Genomic DNA, 23,544 nt, shown 5'->3' with positions numbered 1-23,544 from the left:
AGAAACCACATTTTTACAATTGCAAGCATCATGCTGAACAGCATATACTAGACCTCCCTGAGCTAACCAACCAAACACTTTCCTTACAGATGTTACACAATCAGAGAAATCAGATGCCATATCTAACCCCTGGAAACTCTACAGAGAGGAGCAAATTCCTATGAATAGGTTATTTTGTAATCTCAAATTCAGCATAGGAGATCCTGAAATTGATTACATAGAGATCCTAACAGCGCTCCATGCAGTCATGCCGGCCACATGACCTTGGAGGGGTCTACGGACAACGCCGGCTCTTCGGCTTAGAAATGGAGATGAGCACCAACCCCCAGAGTCGGTCACGACTGGACTTAATGTCAGGGGAAACCTTTACCTTTACCTACCCTGCAGTTTTGAGGCCAATCCATCTTGACATTTTTTGATGTATAAATGATTATATCTACTTTCCCTTCTATTTCAAAAAAATCTGATGTTGACTGTAGAATCCCAGCCCATGGGCCCAATCACACTACACAATTGTTCCATTTTAACCTCTGGTTCCTAGTGAATCTTAAGGTTTGTCACTTGCTGAGTATTAGAAATGCCTCTCCTTAATCTGCCAATCCCAGGACAGAAGCATGACAGTTATGGTGGAATAATATGGAATTAAAAATTTACAGTATGGGTAGGCCCATCTGACCCCCGAAGTGTTTCTTTTATTGTTAAGTGCCTTCAAGTTGACCCCTACGAAATGGCAACCATGTCTATAATATGATTTGCCAGTGTCTTCCTCTAAGGCTGAGAGAGTGTTACCTGCTCAAAGTTATTCTCTTGATTTTCTATGCTAACTGGGCACATGGACTCTGGTCTTTTAGAGTTCTTGTTGAACTTAATTTAATTCGTTTTTTACACTTTGGAAGTGTTTTATCTATTTAAATGTAAAGTATGTATATATCGCTTTCCCATCTACAAGGGTCCCCAAGGCAGTAAACAAATGAAACCAATTTAAACAATAATAAAAATAAAAACATTTTTAAAACACATTTAAATACTCTAAAAACTCCTAATAGCACTCTAAATAGAATCTGGTTTTAAACTTTTATTGGAATAGCATTAGTGATTTATCATAGCAAAATTTTTGGAAGGGGAAACTAATTTGGTTTTCTTGGATTAAAAAAGCAGGAAGGAGAGGAAGCACTAGTAGCAACAAATGCAGAAATTATATAATATTATCAGAATGACCAGCAAAAGCAGCAATAAGAAAAATAATTGCCACTATGGTTACATCTCACAAATGCAATCACAAATGAAAGGCCAAGATTTTATGTTATGCAAAGATATGTCTAAATATTCTAAATCGGTGGTTCTCAACCTCTGGGTCCCCAGATGGTAAACTGGTAAACTGACTGGGATTTCTAGAGCTGTAGTCCAAAATGCCTGGGGACCCACAGGCTGAGAACCACTGTTCTAAATGTATCCAAAAAAATTATGTTAATTTGAAACATTGCTTTAAAATAAATTATTTTGAATAAGCATAAAATGTTTTTATTTAACATATTTTCATTTGGAAAACCATGACAAGTCCTTAAAATTGTGGACTTATTTCTGATCAGTTTCTTCTCATGCAAACAGCCAGGCATACACCAGCCAGCCTAACATTTGGATTGCTACTGTCTTTTTTTACTCTAAAGCATAACTTGTTACTTCAAGAGTAACCATTAGCGGAACATTGAAAGGCTTGGGGGTTGCTGTTTCCAACATAGTCAACTAGCAAAATTGAAATTATACCTTTGAATTGCACTATCACTTGTACAGCCTAAATGTATTTACGTTTACTGGTTCCTCATATCATGCAGATGTTCCTGAAACAACATCTTCATGCAAGTTGTTTTACACAGCAGGTCCTGTGTGGCATTAACATGTATTCACAGAGCTGTGGTTGCTTCTTTTAAAAGGGATGACCCAGAAGTACCTCAAAAAAGAAAGGAGCTCCAATGCAGATCCTTCTATGGTCACATCTCAAAAGGGATACTGTGGAGACAAAAATGATAAGGAACCCTTAATGGTCAAAGGTTATGTGTGTTTTTTTTTAAATAAAAAACTGTATACATTCATGGATGATAGGCTATCAATAGTTACAGTTTACTTCTTGTTTTTCAAAAGGCCTAAAATGGTCCTGAAAGGAGACATTGTGAAAGCCCCACCACCATATTGAAAGGAAAATCTGTGTGAATGGCATCCACGTTACAGTTTAATTCCATGTGCCTCTAATCAGGAATAAGTTGTAGTGAATTCAGTGGGCTTTACTTGACAAATAGTTGTCCAACCTAGGTTGTAGTCCTTCAACATAATACATCTAGTCAGGAGTATGCTCCACAGAACCTAAGGTCTTGACTTCTCAATAAACACATAGGTAAAGGTAAAGGTTTCCCCTGACGCTAAGTCCAGTCATGTCTGACTCTGGGGGTTGGTGCTCATCTCCATTTCTAAGCCAAAGAGCCGGCGTTGTCCGTAAACACCTCCAAGGTCATGTGGCCGGCATGACTGCATGGAGCGCTGTTACCTTCCCGCCGGAGCGGTACCTATTGATCTACTCACATTGGCCTGTTTTCGAACTGCTAGGTTGGCAGAAGCTGGAGCTAACAGCGGGTGCTCACTCCACTCCCGGGATTTGAACCTGCGACCTTTCGGTCTGCAAGTTCAGCAGCTCAGTGCTTTAACACACTTCGCCACCGGGGTTCTGATTGTTTTTTCTCCCCCCCCCCCCTTTCCTGCAATGCTTAAGTAAGGAACAAGGTTGAAATCAGCATCCTTCCTGAATAAATGTATTTGGATCAGGTGGCATATCATCTAGTTTTCTTTAGAGTGAACAAAACTGTGCTTTACAAAGCAACCACCTATTTCTGGTGACTGTCCTCTTGTTTATTAAATCAGAATGACAGCATGATTTTTTTTATGGAAAGAAATTTCTCTCTCCCAGACTTCTGGCAGTGTCTCTGATTCTTCAAGACTTGCATTTCTAACTAGGAAAAAATGTATCAAGAAAAGGAATGAGATATCTGGAAAAATGTGGGAAGAGAGATAAAAGATCCTTATTGAAATGGAACATGATTGAGCAAGATCTTTAATAGCACCATGAAAATGGAACGTAACAGGGTTGCTTTGAGTTTTCCGGGCTGTATGGCCATGTTCCAGAAGTATTCTCTCCTGACGTTTCACCCACATCTATGAAAGGCATCTTCAGAGGTTGTGTGGTACACTTGCCATTTATGTGGGCAAAATGTCAGGAGACAATGCTTCTGGAACATGGCCATACAGCCTGAAAAACTCAAAGCAACCCAGTGATTTCAGCCATGAAAACCCTGAACAATACATGGAACTTAACAGTTTAGGTATAACAGAGAGGAGAAAAGAAAAAGAGCTGATCTCTTAGTGGAGCTAATTGCTTGTTGTTGGCCCTGGAAAAGAAGGAAGGGAGGGAGGGAGGGAGGGAGGGAGGAAGGAAGGAAGGAAGGAAGGAAGGAAGGAAGGAAGGAAGGAAGGGACCGCACTGTGAAACCTACCTAGTAACACACATCTGGACTGTGGCCCAGAATTTACAAAGTCCTAGTGTAGATATTTCTGCACAAGACATTTTCTTTCTGTTTCTCACTTACACCTTTTAATATTGTACCTTGACAAGGAGCTCTTTAATAAGTAAAACCAAGGTCCCTGTTGCTATGCGGATCTAGCATAGTTATGAAGAACAGAGAAGACTGTGTGGCATCACCTCTGCCCTCTTTCACTATGGCTCGTCCAAAACATTTTGCTGCCTGAAGCAGAGCTGCAAATGCTAACTACCATACTGTACAAGTCAAGCTCTATTATATACACACTGCACACAGATACCACTTTGACATCGTGGCCCCATTGTACAAAATCATAGTATTTATAGTTTTATTAGTTTGGGATAACCTGTTGCATGGTGTAGTAAAATGGTGCCCCTTATGGCAGAATCAAGGTGTGCCATTTGGGTTTTTCAAAAAATAATTTCACACTGTGGGTAGTTGAACCTGTGGCTACATAATCCTTGGATACAAACTGTCTTTGGATTGGGTTGCTGTGAGTTTTCCAGGCTGTATGGCCATGTTCCAGAAGCATTCTCTCCTGACGTTTTGCCCACATCTATGACAGGCATACTCAGAGGTTGTGAGGTCTGTTGGAGACTAAGCAAGTGAGGTTTATATATCTGTGGAATGTCCAGGGCGGGAGAAAATTGGCTGTTTGAGGCAAATGTGAATGTTGCAATTGGCTACCTTGATTAGCATTGAATAACCTTGTAGCTTCAGAGTCTGGCTGCTTCTTGCCTGGGGGAATCCTTTGTTGGGCGATGTTAACTGGCTCTGATTGTTTCATGTCTGGAATTCCTGATATTTAAGTATTGCTCTTTATTTACTTTGGATTTCCCACTAGCTTTTCATAACAGCGTGTTGGGGTCTCTGGCATTCCCTTTGGAAGACAGAACCTCAGGCCTTACTACAAACTGGATGCAGAATCCATGGATATGGAAGGCTGACTGTTCTCCTTTAATACCTAAACTCTGCCCTGTAGTTTGGGTTCTTTCTTAACAAAACACCCTCCCCTCCACAGGTATGGCTTGCCCACCTGGCAGGATGACTTGCATACCCATAATTTAAACCATTGATAGCAATGATTTGTCTTTCCATGCTACTTCAATGATGCAGCCTGAACCCATCTAATGATAGGGACAGTCCTCAGTTACTCCTCCCCCTCTCTCTGGATGCATCTACACTGTAGAATTCATACAGTTTGACACTACTTTTACTGCCATGGCTCAATGATATGGGGGTTTGGGGTAGTTCGGGGTGGCACCAGCACCCTTTGACAGAGAAGACAAATACATTGTGAAACTACATCTCAATGATTCCATAGCACTGAGTCATGACAGTAAAAGTAATATTACACTGGCCAACACACATTTTTATTCCTCAAATGTTATCCCTATTTCTGGGAATATCTGACTTTCTAATTCCAAAAATGGCACCAGTTTCCCCCTATCAGATACAGAACATATCCCATATACCACTCTTCACTCTGCTCGCCCATAAAATCAGGATATTTTAATTTAGTATTTAAATTAATATCTTTTAAGCATGAAGGAAACACTAAAAATCAAAAGAAAAGTGTGGTCTATCCAATGTAATTTTCAGAATCTGTGCCCCAAATAACCCCAGGAACAGATCTAAAAGTCAAAACACCGAGATTCACTTTTTGGTTGGGCTGTGTTATTATCATTACTATTAATAATCCTGCTTTTAGATTGACACACAGGCATCCTCAGGGGTTGTGAGGTCTGTTGGAAACTAAGCAAGTGGGGTTTATATATTTGTAGAAGGTCCAGGCTGGGAGAAAAACTCTTGTCTGTTGGAGGCAAGTGTGAATAGATTATTGCAACACGCTCTACATGGGATTGCCTTTGAAGATTGTTTGTAAATTTCAAATAGTCCAACGGGAGGCAGCCAAATTGCTCACTGGAGCAACATACAGGGCACATACAACCCCCCTGTTACGTCAGCTCCACTGGCTGCCAGTCTGCTACTGAGCACAATTTGAAGTGCTGGCTTTAGCCTATAAAGCCCTAAACAGTTCTAGCCCAGCTTATCTGTCCTAACGTATCTCCCTCTGTGACCCACCTTGAAGGTTAAGATCATTGGTGGAGGCTCTACTCTTGATCCCACCACCCTCGCAAGCGTGATTGTGAGGTATATTGGAAAACTAAGCAAGGGAGGTTTATATATCTCTGGAAAGTCCATGGTGGGAGAAAGAACTCGTCTGTTGGAGGCCAGTGTGAACGTTGTAATTAATCACCTTGATTAGCATTAATGGTCTTGCAAGCTTCATTCCTGCCTGGGGCAATCCTTTGTTCAGAGATGTTAGCTGCCCCTGATTGATTCATGTCTGTAATTCCTCTATTTTCAGAGTGTTGTTCTTTATTTACTGCTCTGATTTTAGAGTTTTTAAAATACTGGTAGCCAGATTTTGTTCATTTTCATGGTTTTCTCCTTTCTGTTGAAATTGTCCACATGCTTGTGGATTTCAATGGCTTCTCTGTGTAGCCAGACATGGTGGTTGTCAGAGTGGTCCAGCATTTCTGTGTTCTCCAATAATACGCGGTGTCCAGGTTGGTTCGTCAAATGCTCTGCTATGGATGATTTCTCTGCTTGAGTTAGTCTGTAGTGCCTTTCATGTTCCTTGATTCGTGTTTAGGCAATGCTGCTGCCTTTGGTGTCCCTGTGTAGACTTGTCCACAGCTGCGTGGTAGATGGTAGACTCCTGCAGAGGTGAGAGGATCCCTCCTGTCCTTCACTGAACATAGCATTTGTTGAATTTTCCTAGTGGGTCTGTAAATAGTTTGTAGGTTGTGTTTCTTCATCAGCTTCACTCTCGGGGTTTGTTCTTGGCCTTGCAGCACTTCTGATGTTTGTGGTGGAGTCTCCATTGGCCTGTAGAGCCCAGTTTAGGTAGTTTAGTTTACTTTGGAGGAGATTCTTTGTGCATGGTCTGCCAGGGCTTTTATTGTCCTTCTTTTCTGACTTTTGTGATGGTTGGAGTTTTTATGAAGGAATCTAGCCTGTGTGTGTAAGTTTTTTGTAAACTGTGTGGCCCAATTGTTGATTGAGTTTGCGGGTGTCTGACTCTGGGGGTTGGTGTTCATTTCAATATCTAAGCCAAAGAGCGGACATTGTCTGTAGACGCCTCCAAGATCATGTGGCCGGCATGACTGCATGGGGCGTTACCTTTTTAACTACTCACATTTGTATGCTTTCAAACTGCTAGGTTGGCAGAAGCTGGGGCTAACCACGGGAGCTCACACTACTCCCCAGATGTGAACCACCAACCTTTCAGTCAGCAAGTTCAACAGCTCAGGGGTTTAATCCACTGCGCCACCGGGGGCTCCAATACAAGCATGGGAAATAAATAAATAAAATGTTGTAATTAATCACCTTATTTAATTACCTTTTTCCACCCTGGGCCTTCCACACAGGGCTGTAGCCAAGGGGGTGGATTTAGGGGTTCAACACCTCCTCTCCCCCCCCCCGAAATTTATCAACAAATTTAACAAAAGACCAGGTTTACTCATGACATTTAACTGATTAATCAAATCCGCATGAGTGTCAACTGAAGTTTATGGATGGAGCCCGAATTCTAAATTACAGTTTTTGCATTATGGAACTTCTCTTCATGGTATCAGGGCCAGCTAACACCTCCCGAAAGAGGATTCTCCCAGGTAGTAAGCAGTGAGGCCTTGAAGCTGAAAGGCCCTTCAGTGCTAATCAAGGGGATTAATTACAACATTCACACTGGCCTCCAACAGTCAAGAGTTCTTTCTGCCACCCTGGACCTTCCACAGATATATAAACCTCGCTTGCCTAGTTTCCAGCAGAGCTCACAACCTCTGAGGATACCTGCCGCAGATATAGGAGAAATATAAGGAAAGAATGCTTCTGGAACATGGCCATACAGCCCGGAAACCTCACAGCAACCCAGTGATTCCAGCCATGAATCATAGAATCATAGAATTGTAGATTTGGAAGAGACCTCACGGGCCATCCAGTCCAACCCCCTGCAAGAAGTGGGAAAATCTCATTCAAAGCACCCCCGACAGATGGCCATCCAGCCTCTGCTTAAAAGCCTCCAAAGAAGGAGCCTCCACCACAGTCCGGGGGAGAGAATTCCAGTGCCAAACAGCTCTCACAGTCAGGAAGTATGTCATAGGGACATATGTGAGGGGAAGTCATAGGGAGGAGGGAGCAATCTTGTTTTCTGCTGCCCTGCAGACTAGGACGTGGAACAATGGCTTTAAACTACAGGAAAGGAGATTCCACCTGAACATCAGGAAGAACTTCCTCACTGTGAGAGCTGTTTGGCAGTGGAACTCAGTGGTGGAGTTTCTTTCTTTGGAGGCTTTTAAGCAGAGGCTGGATGGCCATATGTCGGGGGTGCTTTGAATGCGATTTCCTGCTTCTTAGTGGGGTGTGTGTGTGTGTGTGTGTGTGTGTGGACTAGATGGCCCACGAGGTCTCTTCCAACTCTACTATTCTATGATTCTATGAAGTTCTTCCTGATGTTCAGGTGGAATCTCCTTTCCTGTAGTTTGAAGCCATTGTTCTGCGTCCTAGTCTGCAGGGCATCAGGAAACAAGCTTTGCTCCCTCCTCCCTATGACTTCCCCTCACATATTTGTACATGGCTATCATGTCTCCTCTCAGCCTTCTCTTCTGCAGGCTAAACATACCCAGCTCTTTAAGCCGCTCCTCATTGGGTTTGTTCTCCAGACCTTTGATCATTTTAGTTGCCCTCCTCTGGACGCTTTCCAGCTTGTCAACATCTCCCTTCAACTGTGGTGCCCAGAATTGGACACAGTATTCCAGGTGTGGCCTGACCAAGGCAGAAAGCCTTCGTCAACAGAAATAGCAAGTTGTCCTGGAGTTGTAGGCGCACTGCTTTGGAAACGAAGGCGACTTCTCACCCGGTGGTGGGTTCCCCGACCCAGGTTGGGCGGACCAGTGGAGTGGGTGGGTGGGTGGGTAGGGGCGCACTCCTCCTTTTCCTCCCCCCTCCTTTTTCCCCTCCGGGCGGGGCTTCCCTCCCTCCCTCCCTCTCTCCTCGCGCGCTCCAGCCGGCGATTGGAAGCCACGCGCGACCGCATCCCATTGGCGAGGCGAGTGGCTTTGCCCGCTTCAGGAGGGCTCCAAAAAAACTCCCTCTGCCTGGGAGGAGAAAAAAGAGGCTCACGCGCTCTCCGGGGCAGAAGGGCCAAGAGAGAGGCAGAGAGACAGAGACAGAGACAGAGAGAGAGAGAGAGAGAGAGAGAGAGAGAGAGAGAGAGAGAGAGCGCCTCCAAGGCTTGCTCCTTCGCACCTTTGGCCGCTCGGGGCTTTTCCCTTTGGCGCCGAGAGGGATGAGATGAGGCTGCTGCGCTGACCGCCCTTGCCTTCCAGAGATGCTGCCGCCTCCGCCGCTGCCCGCAGACCCATGGGCTTGCCTCGGGGCTTGAGGGAGAGGCGGAGGAGGAAGGGGGGCACCATGCGCGCCCCGGCCCGGCTGCGCCCCTTCCCCGCCTCGCTGCCCCACAGGCTGCTGCTGCTGCTCCTCCTGCCAAGAGGCCATAGCTGGGACGAGTTGAAAGTGCAATAAGGAGAACCGGGACTCCGGGCGAAAGAGGACAGGCTTCTCCTCCTCCTCTTCTGTCTTCCCCCAAAAGGGACCCCGCGGGAGGTGAACTTTTCACAAAGGTTACTATGCAATTGCGACTGGTGTCTTGGGTCTTTATCGCGTGGAACCTGATGGAATCCGTCGGCAGCCGGCAGCCCGCCTCCAGAGTCCGGCGGCAGGGAAAAAGTAAGTGGGCGCCGCCTCCGCTGGGGACTCAGCCCGGGTTGGATTCATTTTCAATTGGTATCCACTGCATTCAACCCACAGTGAAGACCAGGCATGGGCAAACTTGGGTGCTCCAAGCGTTTTGGACTCCAACTCCCACCACTCCGAACAGCCTCAGGCCCCTTCCTTTCCCCCCTCAGCCGCTTAAGCGGCTGAGGGGGGAAAGGAAAGGGCCTGAGGCTGTTCGGAGTGGTGGGAGTTGGAGTCCAAAACGCCTGGAGCACCCACGTTTTCCCATGCCTGGTATAGATGTACTCTCTGTGTGCGTCTCTCATAGGAAACACAGTGGCCCTTGGGTGCTGCTGGGCATTGGATTGTATAGCCTCCTTATGCCACTTCTTGTCACCTGGCATCCAATGCTTTCATGGCTGGAATCTCTGTGAGTTTTGCTGTGAGTTTTCCGGGCTGTATGGCCAATGTTCCAGAAGCATTCTCTCCAGACATTTCTCCTACATCTATGCCATGCATCCTCAGAGGTTGTGAGGTCTGTTGGAAACTAAGCCAGTGGGGTTTATATCTCTGTGGAAGGTCCAGGGTGGGAGAAAGAACTCTTGTCTGTTGGAGGCAACTGTGAATGTTGTAATTAATCACCTTGATTAGCATTGAAAAGCATCAAGGCCTAGCTGATTCTTGCCTTTATTGGGAGGTGTTAGCCGGCCTTGATTGCTTCATGTCAGGAATTCCCGTTTTCAGAGTGTAGTTCTTTATTTACTGTCCTGATTTTAGAGATTTTTAAAATACGGGTAGACAGATTTTGTTCATTTTCATGGTTTTCTCCTTTCTGTTGGAATTGTCCACATGTTTGTGGATTTCAGTGGCTGACATGGTGGTTGTCAGAGTGGTCCACCCTTTCTGTGTTCTCAAATAATATGCTGTGTCCAAGTTAAGTTTCATGATGTCAGCTTTATTGCATGGCCATTCGATCTTTTGACTTGAGGTTGGTTCCTCAAGTGCTCTGCAAGGGCTGACTTCTCTGGCTGAATCAGTCTGCAGGGCCTTTCATGTTCCTTGATTCGTGTTTGGGCCATGCTGCTGCGTTTGGTGATCTCTTTGTAGACTTGTCCACAGCTGCATGATATCCGGTAGACTCCTGCAGAAGTGAGAGGATCCCTCTTGTCCTTTGCTGAACATAGCATTTGTTGGATTTTCTTGCTGGGTCTGTAGATAGTTTGTGGGTTGTGTTTCTTCATCAGCTTTCCTATGCGGATGTCTGGTAAGAACACTTTTCCTTCGGGTGGATCTTTGTCTTTCTTCTCGTGGCTTGGTCTTGGCCTTGCAGCTCTTCTGATGTCTGTGGTGGAGTCTCCATTGGCCTGTAGAGCCCAGTTTAGGTGGTTCAGTTCCCCTTCGAGGAGGTGGGCTTCGCAGATTCTTTTTTTCACTAAATAAGATTCATTCTTGGCCTCTGAGGGTGCATCTACACTGCAGAACTGACACCTCTTGAACTGTCCTGGCGCAATGTTATGGAATCAGAGGTTTTACAAGGTCTTTTGCCCAGTAAGTGCTTGTCTTTCACCAGGCTGCAATCCTCGGGATTCCACAGCAGTGAGCCAGCAAACTGCATTCATTCGGCAGTGCAGATGGTCCTTGAGAGGAGAAGTGGCGGAGGAGAGACACAAAAGTCCGCGAAACTAAACCCGGGCTGCCTCTAGCAATCCCCACTTCCCAACCTCAAAGGAGCGAGGGGGCTTTTGGGAAGAAATCAGCCATACGTTGCCGACTTGTCCGTCGGATCCGGAGCCTTCGCAGCTTCCCTGTCATTTGTCCGGAGATCCCTTGCGGAAAAGAGAAACTGCAGGGACCGATCTCCTTTCGGGGACTCATCAGGCGGACCTTCCAACTCCCCTGATTCCATATCATTGAGCCACGGCAGTTGAAACGCGGTGTCATTCCACAGTGCAGATGCATCCCCAATTTGTCATACTTTCAGACGAGATTGAGAAGGAAGGTGGCTTTTTCCATTCTGAAGATGGAAGGGGGGGGGGGGGGGAGAGAGGGAGAGAGAGAGAGAGAGACCTGTCTTAGTGATCACTCGCTCTCCACTTCACAAGGAGACTCAAGTTGCCACAGGTTTGACCCGCGGTTTCCCCACGAGTATCCTTTACTCTGGTCTCGCACAGTCAACTTTGTCCACTTTTTCGCCCCTTGTTTCCAGGTGGTCCACTCACCTCTAGACTCGCTGCTAAAATCCCAAGTCCGGTGCTGGAGAAGAACTGACTCTCCCACCTACCTCCATTTTGCATATGCGCCGGGCTGTATGGCCATGTTCCAGAAACATTCTTTCCTGATATTTCGCCTGCATCTATGGCAGGCATCCTCAGAGGTTTTGAGGTCTGTTGGGAACTAAGCCAGTGGGGTATATATATCTGTGGAAGATCCAGGGTGAGAGAAAAATCTCTTGCCTGTTGAAGCAAGTGTGAATGTTACAATTGGCCAACTTGATTAGCACTGAATGGCCTTGCAACTTCAAAGCCTGTCTGCTTCCTGCTGGAGGAATCCTTTGTTAGGAGGTGTTAGCTGGCCCTGATTGATTCATATCTAGAATTCCCTTGTTTTCAGAGTTTTATTCTTTATTTATTGTCCTGATTTTAGAGCTTTTTAATACTGTAGCCAGATTTTGTTCATTTTCATGGTTTCCTCCTGTTGAAATTGCCCACGTGGTTGTGGATTTCAATGACTTCTCTGTGTAGTCTGACATGGTGATGGTTAGAGTGGTCCAGCATTTCTGTGTTCTCAAATAATATGCCCTGTTCAGGTTGGTTCATCAGGTGCTCTGCTATGGCTGACTTCTGTGGTTGCGTGAGTCTGCAGTGCCTTTCATGGTCCTTGATTTGTGCTTGGCCAAGGCTGCTGTGTTTGGTGGTCCCTATGTAGATGGGTCCACAGCTGCATGGTATCAGGGTCAGTTAACACCTCCCAACAAAGAATTCCCCCAGGCAGTAAGCAGCCAGACCTTGAAGCTGAAAGGCCATTCAGTGCGAATCAAGGTGATTAATTGCAACATTCACACTTGCCTCCAACATACAAGAGTTCTTTCTCCCACCCTGGACTTTCCACAGATATATAAACCCCACTTGCATAGTCTCCAAGAGACCTCACCACCTCTGAGGATTGCTGTCATTGATGTGGGCGAAATTTCAAGAAAGAATGTTTCTGGAACATGGCCACAAAGCCCGGAAAACTCAAAGCAACCCAGTGATTACGGCCATGAAAGCCTTTGACAACAGCAGGATCTCTCTGTAGGTTTTAAAGGAAGGTTTAAAGGAAAGACAAGGAATGTCTCCTGCTAAAATCTTCAGAAGGGAGGCTCTATGCGTTTCCAACTGATCTTGGAAACTTAGCAAGGACACCGCCAGGTGCTGTAGGTGGAATTTCAGAGGGAGAAACTGGCAAAACCACCTCCTTGCTTTAAGAAACCGCGATGGAAATAACGGGGCTGCCATAAGTCGAGGGAAAACTGGAAGGCACATGTAGTACAAACACTTGCGGCGGGGGAGGGGGGGGGAGGCACCCCACAAGGGTTTACCTCGCTATCATCTCCTCGCCCTCCTTTGTGTTCCCGGCTTGCCTTTCCTTTTCTAAGCAGAGGGAGGAATCAGGGGGATTGTCTCCTCTCTCCGCTTTGTAAGGGTCCTTCAGGAATCCCCATGTTTCTCTCTTCTGAATGTTTCTCTCTTCTGGGTGTTGAGCGTCCTTGCTTCCCCACTTCGTTGCTTCCCTCATTCCCCCCGTCCAAGACCCCTTTGTTCCCTCGAAGCCACTCCCCCCCCCCCCCCCCGGAACTAAAGCGGGACCTTCTCTGAGGCCGTCCCACGCAGGAAAAGCCCAAGGAGCCCGTGAGGGGGGACGCGAGGCTTCTTAGCTCCTGGATCCAAGAATGAGATGAGCTTTAACGACAATGCGACCATCCCTTGGTCCAATTGGCTCGGACTCTTCGATGATACATTTTAATCGGGGACAAAGGACATCGAAGGAAGGAGATCTAGGCAAAAGCTCTCACCGCGACCCTTCTCTGAGGCTTTTAAAATATGAGCAGCGCCATCCTATTCCCCTCGGAGCCTGTCTCGTTGAGTCAGTCGAGGAGAAACTTTAAAAGTGCGACCCACCTGCTGCGAGGCAATATGCTTAGGAATGAGTTGCTCTGAGTTTTCCGGGCTGCGTGGCCATGTCCCAAAAGCATTCTTTCCTGATGTTTCGCCTGCATCTATGGCAGGCATCCTCAGAGGTTGTGAGGTCTCTTGGAAACTAGGGAAGTGGGGTTTATATATCTGTGGAAAGTCCAGGGTGGGAGAAAGAACTCTTGTCTGTTTGCGGCAAGTGTGAAAGTTGCAATTGGCCACCATGATTAGCATTGGATAGCCTTTCAGCTTCGAGGTCTGGCTGCTTCCTGCCTGGAGAATCTTTTTTGGGAGGTGTTAGCTGGCTCCGATTGATTCATGTCTAGAATTCCTCTGTTTTCTAAGTGGTGTTCTTTATTCACTGCCCTGATTTGAATTGTGGGAGTTGAAAACCATGAAAATGAACAAAATCTGGTTACCAGCATTAAAAAAACCCACTAAAATCAGGACAGTAAATAAAGAACAGCACTGATCCATTAAGCGGTTGAGAGGGAAAGGAGGGGCCTGAGGCTGTGAGGGAATTGTGTGAGTTGGAGTCCAAAACACCTGGAGGGCCGAGGTTTGTCCATGCCTGACCTAGACGGTAGAAATAATGCAGTTTGACACCACTTGAACTCATTCCCTGGCTCATGGGAGTTGCAGTTTGATGGGGGTTTTCGCTGTGTCTGCCCAAGAAGGCTGGCGTCTCTCCAAACCACTACTGCCAGGACTCCATAGCACTGAGCCAGGGCAGTTAAAGCGGTGCCAAACTACGTTAATTCTGCTGTGTAAATGCAGCCAAGAGCCCGTTATGAAGTGCAGAGCCACTGAAAATAACCGAACGATGGCAACGAGCCCACAGGGAGCATTGAGTGGAATTGATGCAGTTTGACACCGCTTTAACCGCCATGGCTTCAATGCTACGGCATCCAAGGAGTTATAGTTTGGGAGGCACCTTGTCAGACTATGACTTCCGTGATTTCATAGCATTGAGCCATGCCTGGTGTCAGACTACATCACTTCTACTATGGCTGTAGAGAAGTATCTGGCGCGAATCCTTTACTCTTTTAGGGTTGAAATCCGATAAATAGAAAAGCCTGTCTCCCCAATCGATCTCGCGATTGCTTTCTTTGGTCCGAAAGGATGCCAGGCGTGCTCTTTTGCTCGGTTTCAAGGTGAGCTGTCTTTCTCCAGAGTTTGGTGATGCTCGGAATCGCCCGACAAGTTGTTCGCCCGATAACGAAGATCTAAAATTGTGGATGGAGCGCCCCCTGGCGGTCACTGCCGCAGGTACGCGTCCCTTCTTTTGCAGGTGCCAAATCTACAAAGGGGCACAACCTACAAACTATGTACAGACCCACTAAGAAAATCCAACAAATGCTACCTTCAGCAAAGGACAAGAGGGATCCTCTGACCTCTGCAGGAGTCTACAGTATACCATGCAGCTGTGGACAAGTCAACATCGGGACCACCAAACAAAGCAGCATGGCCCACACAAATCAAGGAACATGAAAGGCACTGCAGATTAACTCAGCAAGAGAGGTCAGCCATAACAGAGCACTTGAGGAACCAACCTGGACACAGCACATTATTTGAGAACACAGAAAGGATCAACCACTCCAACAACGATCATGTCAGACTACACAGAGAAGTCATTGAAATCCACAAGCATGGACAACTTCAACAGAAAGGAGAAAACCATGAAAATGAACAAAATCTGGCTACCAGTATTTTAAAAACTCTAAAATCAGGACAATAAATAAAGAACAACACTCAGAAGATAGGGGAATTCCCGACAGGAAACAATCAGGGCCAGTTAATACTTCCCAACAAAGGATTCCCCCAGGCAGAAAACAGCTAGGTCATGAAACTGTGAGACTATTCAGTGCTAATCAAGGTGGCCAATTGAAACATTCACACCTGCCTCAAACAGACAAGAGTTATTTCTCCCACCCTGAACATTCCACAAATATATAAACCCCAATTGCCTAGTTTCCAACAGACCTCACAACCTCCTGAGAATGCCGGCCATAGACGCGGGCAAAATGTCAGGAAAGAATGCTTCTGGAAATGGCCATACAGCCTGGAAAACTCATAGCAACCCTGCCAAAGGCTTGTTGTCTGAGATATTTATTTGCCCCCAGGCCAAGGAGGAAGCCCCACTTTGCCTCTCTCCTTACCAAATCATGTTTGACTTCAAAGCCAGCCCTCTCGGCACCTAAACTTGTACTTGGAGACAGCAAAGGGAAAGGAGGAAAAGGTAAGGATCGAATGACTATAACAGGATCAGAGGAGAAGTTAAGCAGAGCAGGAGAGAATGCCTTCTTATTGTTTTCAGGCAAAGAGATCTACTTCAAAGGCTCCTTTTCTATGACTTTAGGTTTGAAGGTAGATAAATAGTGAAAAAGAGCAATTTTCCAAGGTGACTAGGGAGGGATGCTCACATCTGCATATTTTATGCATCTGACAAGAAGTGGTGCCAGCTTTAAAAAACAAAAGCAAAACCCCAGGGATGCAATCAAGTTTCTGTCTTACTCCTGTTTGTTAGTGGTATTTTTCAAATTCTGCAGCCTTCTTGTGTCATATGTAACACATTTTTGGTTCTTAGGTTATAAGTGCCATTTCCTAATTGGTTCTATTATAAAAACATGAAAAAAGCTTATTAAACTGTAAAAAATTGTTTTTGCAGGACATCCTGCAGCACATTTCGCAATCGTTTTTCAGTTAATATCTGATAAGAGTCTCAACCAATTCAACATAGTTTGCGGCAGCCACAAACACAATGTTTCTAGAGTATAACAACTACTTTCAAAGCAAGTACTTCACAATTAAACAGGAAATAACACTTTCAAATGAGGAACAGATTTTTTTTCAAATTTTGTTACATAGTGTAATTAAACTAATCAGTTGCAGCACAATCCTAGAGGAAAATTTGCATTTAATTCACTATTCATATGTTTCCTTTCCCCAGAGAGAAATAAAATTAAGATTGCTTCTGCACTGTAGAATTAATGCAGCTGAATAGCCATGGCTCAGTGCTATGGAATAATAGGTTTGGTGAGGCACCACCACTCTTTGGCAGAGAAGGCTAAATAAGGATTTTGCAAAACTTCACCTCCCAGGATTCCACAGCATGGGGCCATGGCAGTTAAAGTGTTGCCAAACTGCATTAATTCTACAGTGTAGGTGCATCCTCAGAGTAGAAATTGAAGAGGCTGTAGTGTTTTTCACATTCCTCACTTCAACCCAGAAATGGGCAATGAGACAATGATGGAGGGAGACTATTTAGAGGGAATGAGCATGGTCCAAGAAGTGAGTCTGATGGTGAAGAGGAATGATGGGGAAGCCTCAGTCATCTCATTTTATTTATTTTAGAGAGTGCCCTCAGTATCTGCCTCAGTCTGGTTCCAGGACTTTCTTCATGGATACCAAATTCCATAGATGTACAAGTCCCAGTGTAGTAAAATGGTGGCCCTCATATACAAAAACAAAATCTAAATTAGCTTTTTTGGATATTTTTTTTATTGCGGGGAGAGGGATATTTTCAAGCTGTGAATGGTTCAATTCATGGATATGGAAGACCTACTGTGTTTGAAGTTTCCCCTGTCTTTTCATAACAGCCTCATGGAATTTCTGGCATTCCTTCTCCACCAGCTTTGGACAACAGAATCTCAGGCCTTACCACAAATGTCTTTTGAAACTCCTTTTCAGATCCGGACATTGAGAGTTTACTTATAAGCACAAAGACTCGGACAACCAGGCCACAGCCAGTGGAACAATAAAGAAACAACTCTGACCACAACCCTATAAAATGATGCTATGTGGTCATCCTCTGCTCTTGAGCAGCCAGCAAGTATGGAACAGGGGAAATGAAGTAGAATTGCCTCCTGTATTCATGGGGGCTTGGCATTCATATGGAAACCAATAATGCCCATTCAACAATCAAGTTATTTTTGAAGGTTTCCAGAGCAATTATGATGGCTTTTTTGTACAAGCAGATGAATCATCAATGAAATAATTCCCAGAATAAAGGGCAACAAACTTCTTCTCTCTAAGATCATTGTAGATGATGAATATCAGTTTGACTTAAAGGGACTTGTTTCTTTTCCTTTCATCTCTACATTCTGTTAAAATATTCTGACAAGGCAAGTGGGGTATATATATATATATATATATGGAATGTTCAGGGTGGGAGAAAGAACTCCACAGATATACAAACCCCACTTGCCTAGTTTCCAAATTCTGAGGAGACCTGCCATAGATGTGGGCGAAACATCAGGAGAGAATGCTTCTGGAACATGGCCATGCAGCCCAGAAAACTCACAGCAACCCAATACTTGGTTGGAACTTAGAGCTTTTATCTCTCCCTCTCAATGTTCATTCATTCATATACAGGAAGAATTCGATGCTTTCAGTGCTAGATTTGGTGAACTATAATTTTATTGTAAACCAGGATCTGAATCCGTAATCAAACCATGGTTTTGGAACCTGGCATGTTGAGGAACTTGAAGGGCCATTGAAGACAATCCTAATGCCCAAGTAGCTTCATATGAGAATATTAGTCTTAAACTATATAGGAATTTAAATATCAAAACCAAGAGTTGGAATTTGTAGAAGGAGACCAAAAACAAACCTGTAGCTAATGCAGTTATTCAAAAGTGATGAGATGTGCCTGAAATCTGGTCCGATCGCACTGTACTATGTTACACTGATACTGCATTACCACCACCATTAAATGAATGTTTCTAGTGCGTGGATAACAATGATCAGACAACAGCAACCAGTTTGACACATAACAGTAACTCAGCTTGTGGTTTGTTGATTCTGGTTTGTTGTTAGGTTGGAACCTTTTTCTAGAAAGAAATCATGGTATGTAAGCCAGTGTGCAGGAGACCCCAGTGGAGTAGTGGGTTAAAGCCTTGTGACTTGAAGGTTGGGCTGCTGATCTGCAAGCTGCCAGGTTCGAATCCCACCCGGGGAGAGCGCGGATGAGCTCCCTCTATCAGCTCCAGCTCCATGCGGGGACATGAGAGAAGCCTCCTACAAGGATGGTAAAACATCAAAACATCTGAGCATCCCCTGGACAACGTCCTTGCAGACAGCCAATTCTCTCACTCCAGAAGTGACTTGCAGTTTCTCAAGTTGCTCCTGACACGGAAAAAAAAAAGCCAGTGCAAATGAAAGATGCCATACTCTGATGATGACTTGCAAATTCTGATTTATATAAAATCAGAGCAATGATGTTGTGTGTCATATGTCTGTCTCTGCTTTGTTTCTCCAATTGTTCATTCTGAAAATAGGACAAAAGTGGTAGGCTAGAAATAGGGAAAACAAGCTACCCTTTGTTTGGTCACTTGTGGGAAAAAACTATAGTGATTGCAATAAGCCATAGCTATCAGAAACTCTTATAGCACAATGTGTAAATATGTCTCTGCTGTGGAAATGCTACAATATTAGTAACATCTCAGCAGTTTTCAAAAAGTGCTATGTGCCACAGAAATTACTTGTGCCCTTTCTGGAAGGGAACAGATCAAACAGTGTTCTGAAATTGCTTTAATTCTTCATGGCTGTTCAGGAAAATAACATATTTTCATCTATCTAGATTGTACAATTTTGCTAAGCATTTGTATATTGTGTTTCTTCTGCCTATATGCTATACACAGCTGATTTACAATTATTTGTGTCCCTTTGGATGTTTCTTGGGGTTTTTCTGTTATTGCTTTTAAGTAGCAGTTCCACCTAGTCTTCACTATGGCAGGAGGAGGAAAGTTTTATTCTTTCCACTCCAAGAATCAGCTTCTTTCCTTAATGGACTTGGTGAAAGGATAGGCAACTTAGGCTAACCTGTGTGTCATTCCTCTCCTTAATGTTGGTAGGCTGTGCCCACCAATTTTTCAAAACCCTATCACCCTAAAAAGTGCATGAAAGAACCAATAATAACTCCTCCATGCTCATTTGGCCATTTAAAGGCTGTGGGGGCATAGCTTTTGGAAATCTGAAACTGACTTAAAAAAAAAAACAGAACAGGCCACACGGTCCCTCTGTGCTCTAGCAATGCATAAAGTGAAAATATTTTTTTACTACTTGACAAAAGACAGACATTCAGTTCCTTGCTGATCTCAAGCACTGGTTTAGCACTTTAGCTGCTACATCTAAATTTGTTAAAACTGAGGGTTCTAACATTTTGTGTCATCAACATTCACCACTAATGATACTTCATGTTTTTTCATGCAGTTATTAAACAGAATGAGGGGCAGAATAGTGTCCTATGAGAATCTCTTAACTCCTCTAGATTAAAATCTAGGCAAAAGATAAGTCCTGAAAATCAGTATTCACAATTCCAATCTCATGCTGTTGTTGTGGAAGGTTACTGTGGTCTGTGGAATTACAAGCCAACACTCCAACACATTCTGCTGTCCTTCTGACACAGATTCCACCATGGCAACAAGTTGAAGAGTTGATGACCAAAACCAGGATTGAAATTAAATGGAAGAGGAGGAGGAGGAATGTCACGTGCCACAGGGATGGCGGGTGGACTTGTTTTGTAGTTCACACATGTAGCATAAGTTGTAGAATCAAATCAAATGTCACTCCCAGTACCAGTGAAGCATTCACATAACTTAATAGTTTCATCTATAATCAATCTTCATTTTATCATCCAAGACAATAACGTTATTTGAACAAATTTAAATGAATAAGAGGCTTCTCTGGAATTCTATACCTTGAATCCAACATTAGTTTCACCTAGAATAGACAAGTTAGCAAAACTGACTTCGTTGCAACTTCATATCTAATTCCATTAATTTCTTTAACTCTGCCTAAAAGAAATGTTAGGATTAGCCCTATAGAAACCATGATATTGCCCCCAGATAGTTGTTATGACCTGGTAATCTAACTCCAGTTGATCTACAAATACCGTAATCCATCTTGGCTCCTATTCTAAGGGAAACGCAAGGTGTAATTTTAATCAATCAATATTCTTCTCTGTCTTCCACATCTCATCTCTTCCTTCCCCCTTCTGTCTTCTACTAATGTTGGATTTAAGGCATAGAATTCCAGAAAAGCCCCTCATGAATTTAAATTTGTTTTGGACAATGAAATGGAGATTGTAGATGAAACTATTAATTTATGTGAATGCTTCACTGGTATTGGGAGTGACATTTGGTTTGATTCTACAGCTGATGCTACATGTCTTTTTTCTTGCCTGTAAGACATAAATCATTTTAAGGTGGTCCATGTTGAAAAGGAGCACTATGTAACTATTAGAAACCTCTTTAATTCCTCGTAGTTATGTACTACGCAAGGAGATTACGGTATATCTTTATTTTCAAAATGGATTCTCTTTTTTTAATTATTACAATCTCTGCTCAGATTTATGGTTACGTTAAGTATGCTAATAAGTCATATTAAAGTACTGCTCTTAAGGTTAAAAAGCCAAAAGATTATATTAGGAAACACTCATGCAAATAATACTAGTTAGAGTCCCTATGAAATACCCCAAAACACCAGATGCTATCTGATCTTGGAAGCTAAGCAAGGACATCCCTAGTCATCACTTGGATTAGAGACCACCAATGAAAACCATATGCTGTAGGCCATATTCCAGAGGAAGCACTTATTTAAACCACTGCTGAGTAGTATTTCTTACTTTAAGGAAACCCTACGAAATTCATGGAGTTGCTGTAAATTGACAGGTTACTTGACAGCACACACATGCATATAATCCCTGGTTGGTATCATCTGCCATTAAAACTAAATAGACTTAGGTCTTCATAACACTATTGTCACACTACATGTAACTGCTGTTGTCTCGCCATGAATTCACTATGAATTTTCCATTCATAGAAGAGATTAGTGTGCAGCTTATACCCGTGAAGAAATATCAAAGGCTTTTGTAGAACCTTAAAGATTTAACAGACTTAACGTTGTAAGCTTCATGGACAAGACCCTACAATAACATATTCCACAATAAAGCTTCCAGAAATAGATCCTAAGATTCATTACTAACACAAAATATTTATGGAAGAATTTTTAATGTCTTCTCTCCTTTAAGTCCTGTCTCTGGAAAGTGAATAGAATAGACATGGGAATACTTCTAAATGTGGTATTCCTGAACAGTGTGCTATTTACCATGAGTCTTCTGAGGCTCAGAATTGATTGGACTTTTACATTATTTTGGAATAGAAGCCATTGTCTTTGTAGTATAACATGTCCCAGTTGTTTTATTTACTTAGTACCAATTTAATTCATTTTTAGCAAAGGGTTCCATGTTGCTTTCTTTTGACTAGTTATTGTCAAAAAGCCATCTTATATAGGAAAGAAACTATGTTAAAAGATTGTCATTTTGGTAGGATTCAGCAATGTTTACCTATTTAGTGTTACCTGGCAACATCAGGTTCTGCTTTGCTTTAGATTTTAGTATATTTGAACTAAATCCAAATATAAATCATAATTGTAATAGCTAGCTGGCATAGAAACACCTGCACCACATCCTTGGATCCCTGTGTGTAAATCTAAACTGCAAAAACATGGCACTTTAATGTATTCTATAAAATTTATGTTTGTTGTCAGTGCATTCAGTGATCCTACATAATTTACTGAAGAGAATTTTAAGAACATGATATTTGATTCCTATCTGTGCCATGGGTCAGAGAAAGGAAAACCATCCAGGTTTCTTGCAACAGCTCTCCCACAAAGTGACTTAGCAACAGTAAACATTACCCCAGTGCTTGTTCACCAAAGCGACAGGCACCAGAACCTGCAAGTACTTTATAGCTTTTATTGCACCTTATTCACATTGTCATAACTCATTTATAAACTTTGGAAGAAGGGGGGGGGGAGAGAGAAACATCTAAACACTTTTAAAACATTTTTTAAATTTAGTGCCAACTGTTACGGAATCCACTTTTTCAAATGCAGTGTAGCGCAATATTAAATCCTCACAATCAAAACATAGTTATACAGTTGTAGGAGTGTGATGGAATGTAATAGGATCCAGGAAAATGCAAATCCTGTCCCTTGCTCTAAATTTTCAGAGGTCTGAGGAAAGTGAACAGTTAGTGTTGATGTGTGAAAGCAATAAATTTGCTTCCCAAAAGTCAATTTCTCAGGGTTCAGTACTTTCTCTGAGAAGATTCCTTTTGTTTTATGGAGTCTTGTATTAGCATATGTAGTATGCCATGTCTTTGTTCATGCCTCAGAAATGGATTAGAATTTATGAATCTAATTCAATTCAACTGTTTCTCTTTCTAGTCTTTCTTTGTGACTTCTTTGTTTGGGGACTCAATCTGTAAATCCTTTGCTGCATGTCCAGGAAGGTTGAAATGTTTTGCAAATGTATTATTATATTTGTCTCAATTTATGTGTAGAGACTGTCTTGTTTATCTAATGGCGGGTGTAGAAAGATATTGCTGGCACAGATTGACATACATCACATTGGAGGCAGAGCAAATAAATGCACCTCTGATGTTGCAAGCTATGTTATTAATGTTGTAATATTGCTTCCAACGTAGTTGTGGGGACACACTTGGCATCTGGCTTCATGGCAGAGACTTGTCTTTATATAATCATTCACATTGTGTATCCTGTTAGTTAGTGGGGAGCATTTAAGATTTGTAGGTTCTCTGTAAGCCAAGAAAGGTCTGTCCACCAAGAGCTTGTGAGAAGGTTATGTTATTCTCAAGAATTGGTTGTAGCATGTTGATGATGCATTTGAGACTATAGTCTCAGATGGGGTCAATTGGTGATAATTAGGGACGTGCTGTCATTTGGTGCTTGTGGTATTTTAAGTCATCCACAGAACTATTTTCTAGCACTACATTTGAAATGAAATGATTATTTCCCTATCGGGCTGGCTTGTAATAAAAAGGGAGCCCACCACTATTTTGGGCAATTGATTCAATTTCCAAACCTGTCAAGAAGTTCTCAGAATATATTACGATCAAGTATGATTTGTGCAGGTTTACACTGTTAAATGTAGAAAAAATAAAGAACCTGAATTTCGTTTTCAAATAAATACTGGCAAAGAGGAT

At 43.3% G+C, this 23,544-nt stretch overlaps 1 protein-coding gene and 1 long non-coding RNA gene across 2 annotated transcripts in view; one reads left to right on the top strand and one right to left on the bottom strand.

The window, feature by feature from the left end:
* Positions 1–9,032, bottom strand: part of LOC134298524 (uncharacterized) — a 33,710-nt gene extending 24,678 nt beyond the window's left edge. Inside the window, exons 1-2 of the long non-coding RNA XR_010005632.1 lie at positions 8,898–9,032; positions 1,949–2,007 (exon numbers count right to left, since the gene is read on the bottom strand). This is a non-coding gene — a long non-coding RNA (uncharacterized LOC134298524). The remainder of the gene's footprint in view (positions 1–1,948; positions 2,008–8,897) is intronic.
* Positions 9,033–9,243: 211 nt separating this feature from the next.
* Positions 9,244–23,544, top strand: part of rspo3 (R-spondin 3) — a 67,978-nt gene continuing 53,677 nt past the window's right edge. Inside the window, exon 1 of the mRNA XM_008122349.3 lies at positions 9,244–9,377. Within this exon, the coding sequence (XP_008120556.1) occupies positions 9,278–9,377 (100 nt within the window). The 5' untranslated portion in view covers positions 9,244–9,277. The remainder of the gene's footprint in view (positions 9,378–23,544) is intronic.

The sequence above is a fragment of the Anolis carolinensis genome, chromosome 1 (genome assembly GCF_035594765.1).
Source record: "Anolis carolinensis isolate JA03-04 chromosome 1, rAnoCar3.1.pri, whole genome shotgun sequence".
Lineage (NCBI taxonomy): Eukaryota > Metazoa > Chordata > Lepidosauria > Squamata > Dactyloidae > Anolis > Anolis carolinensis.
This window is presented reverse-complemented; position numbering and strand designations above follow the sequence as displayed.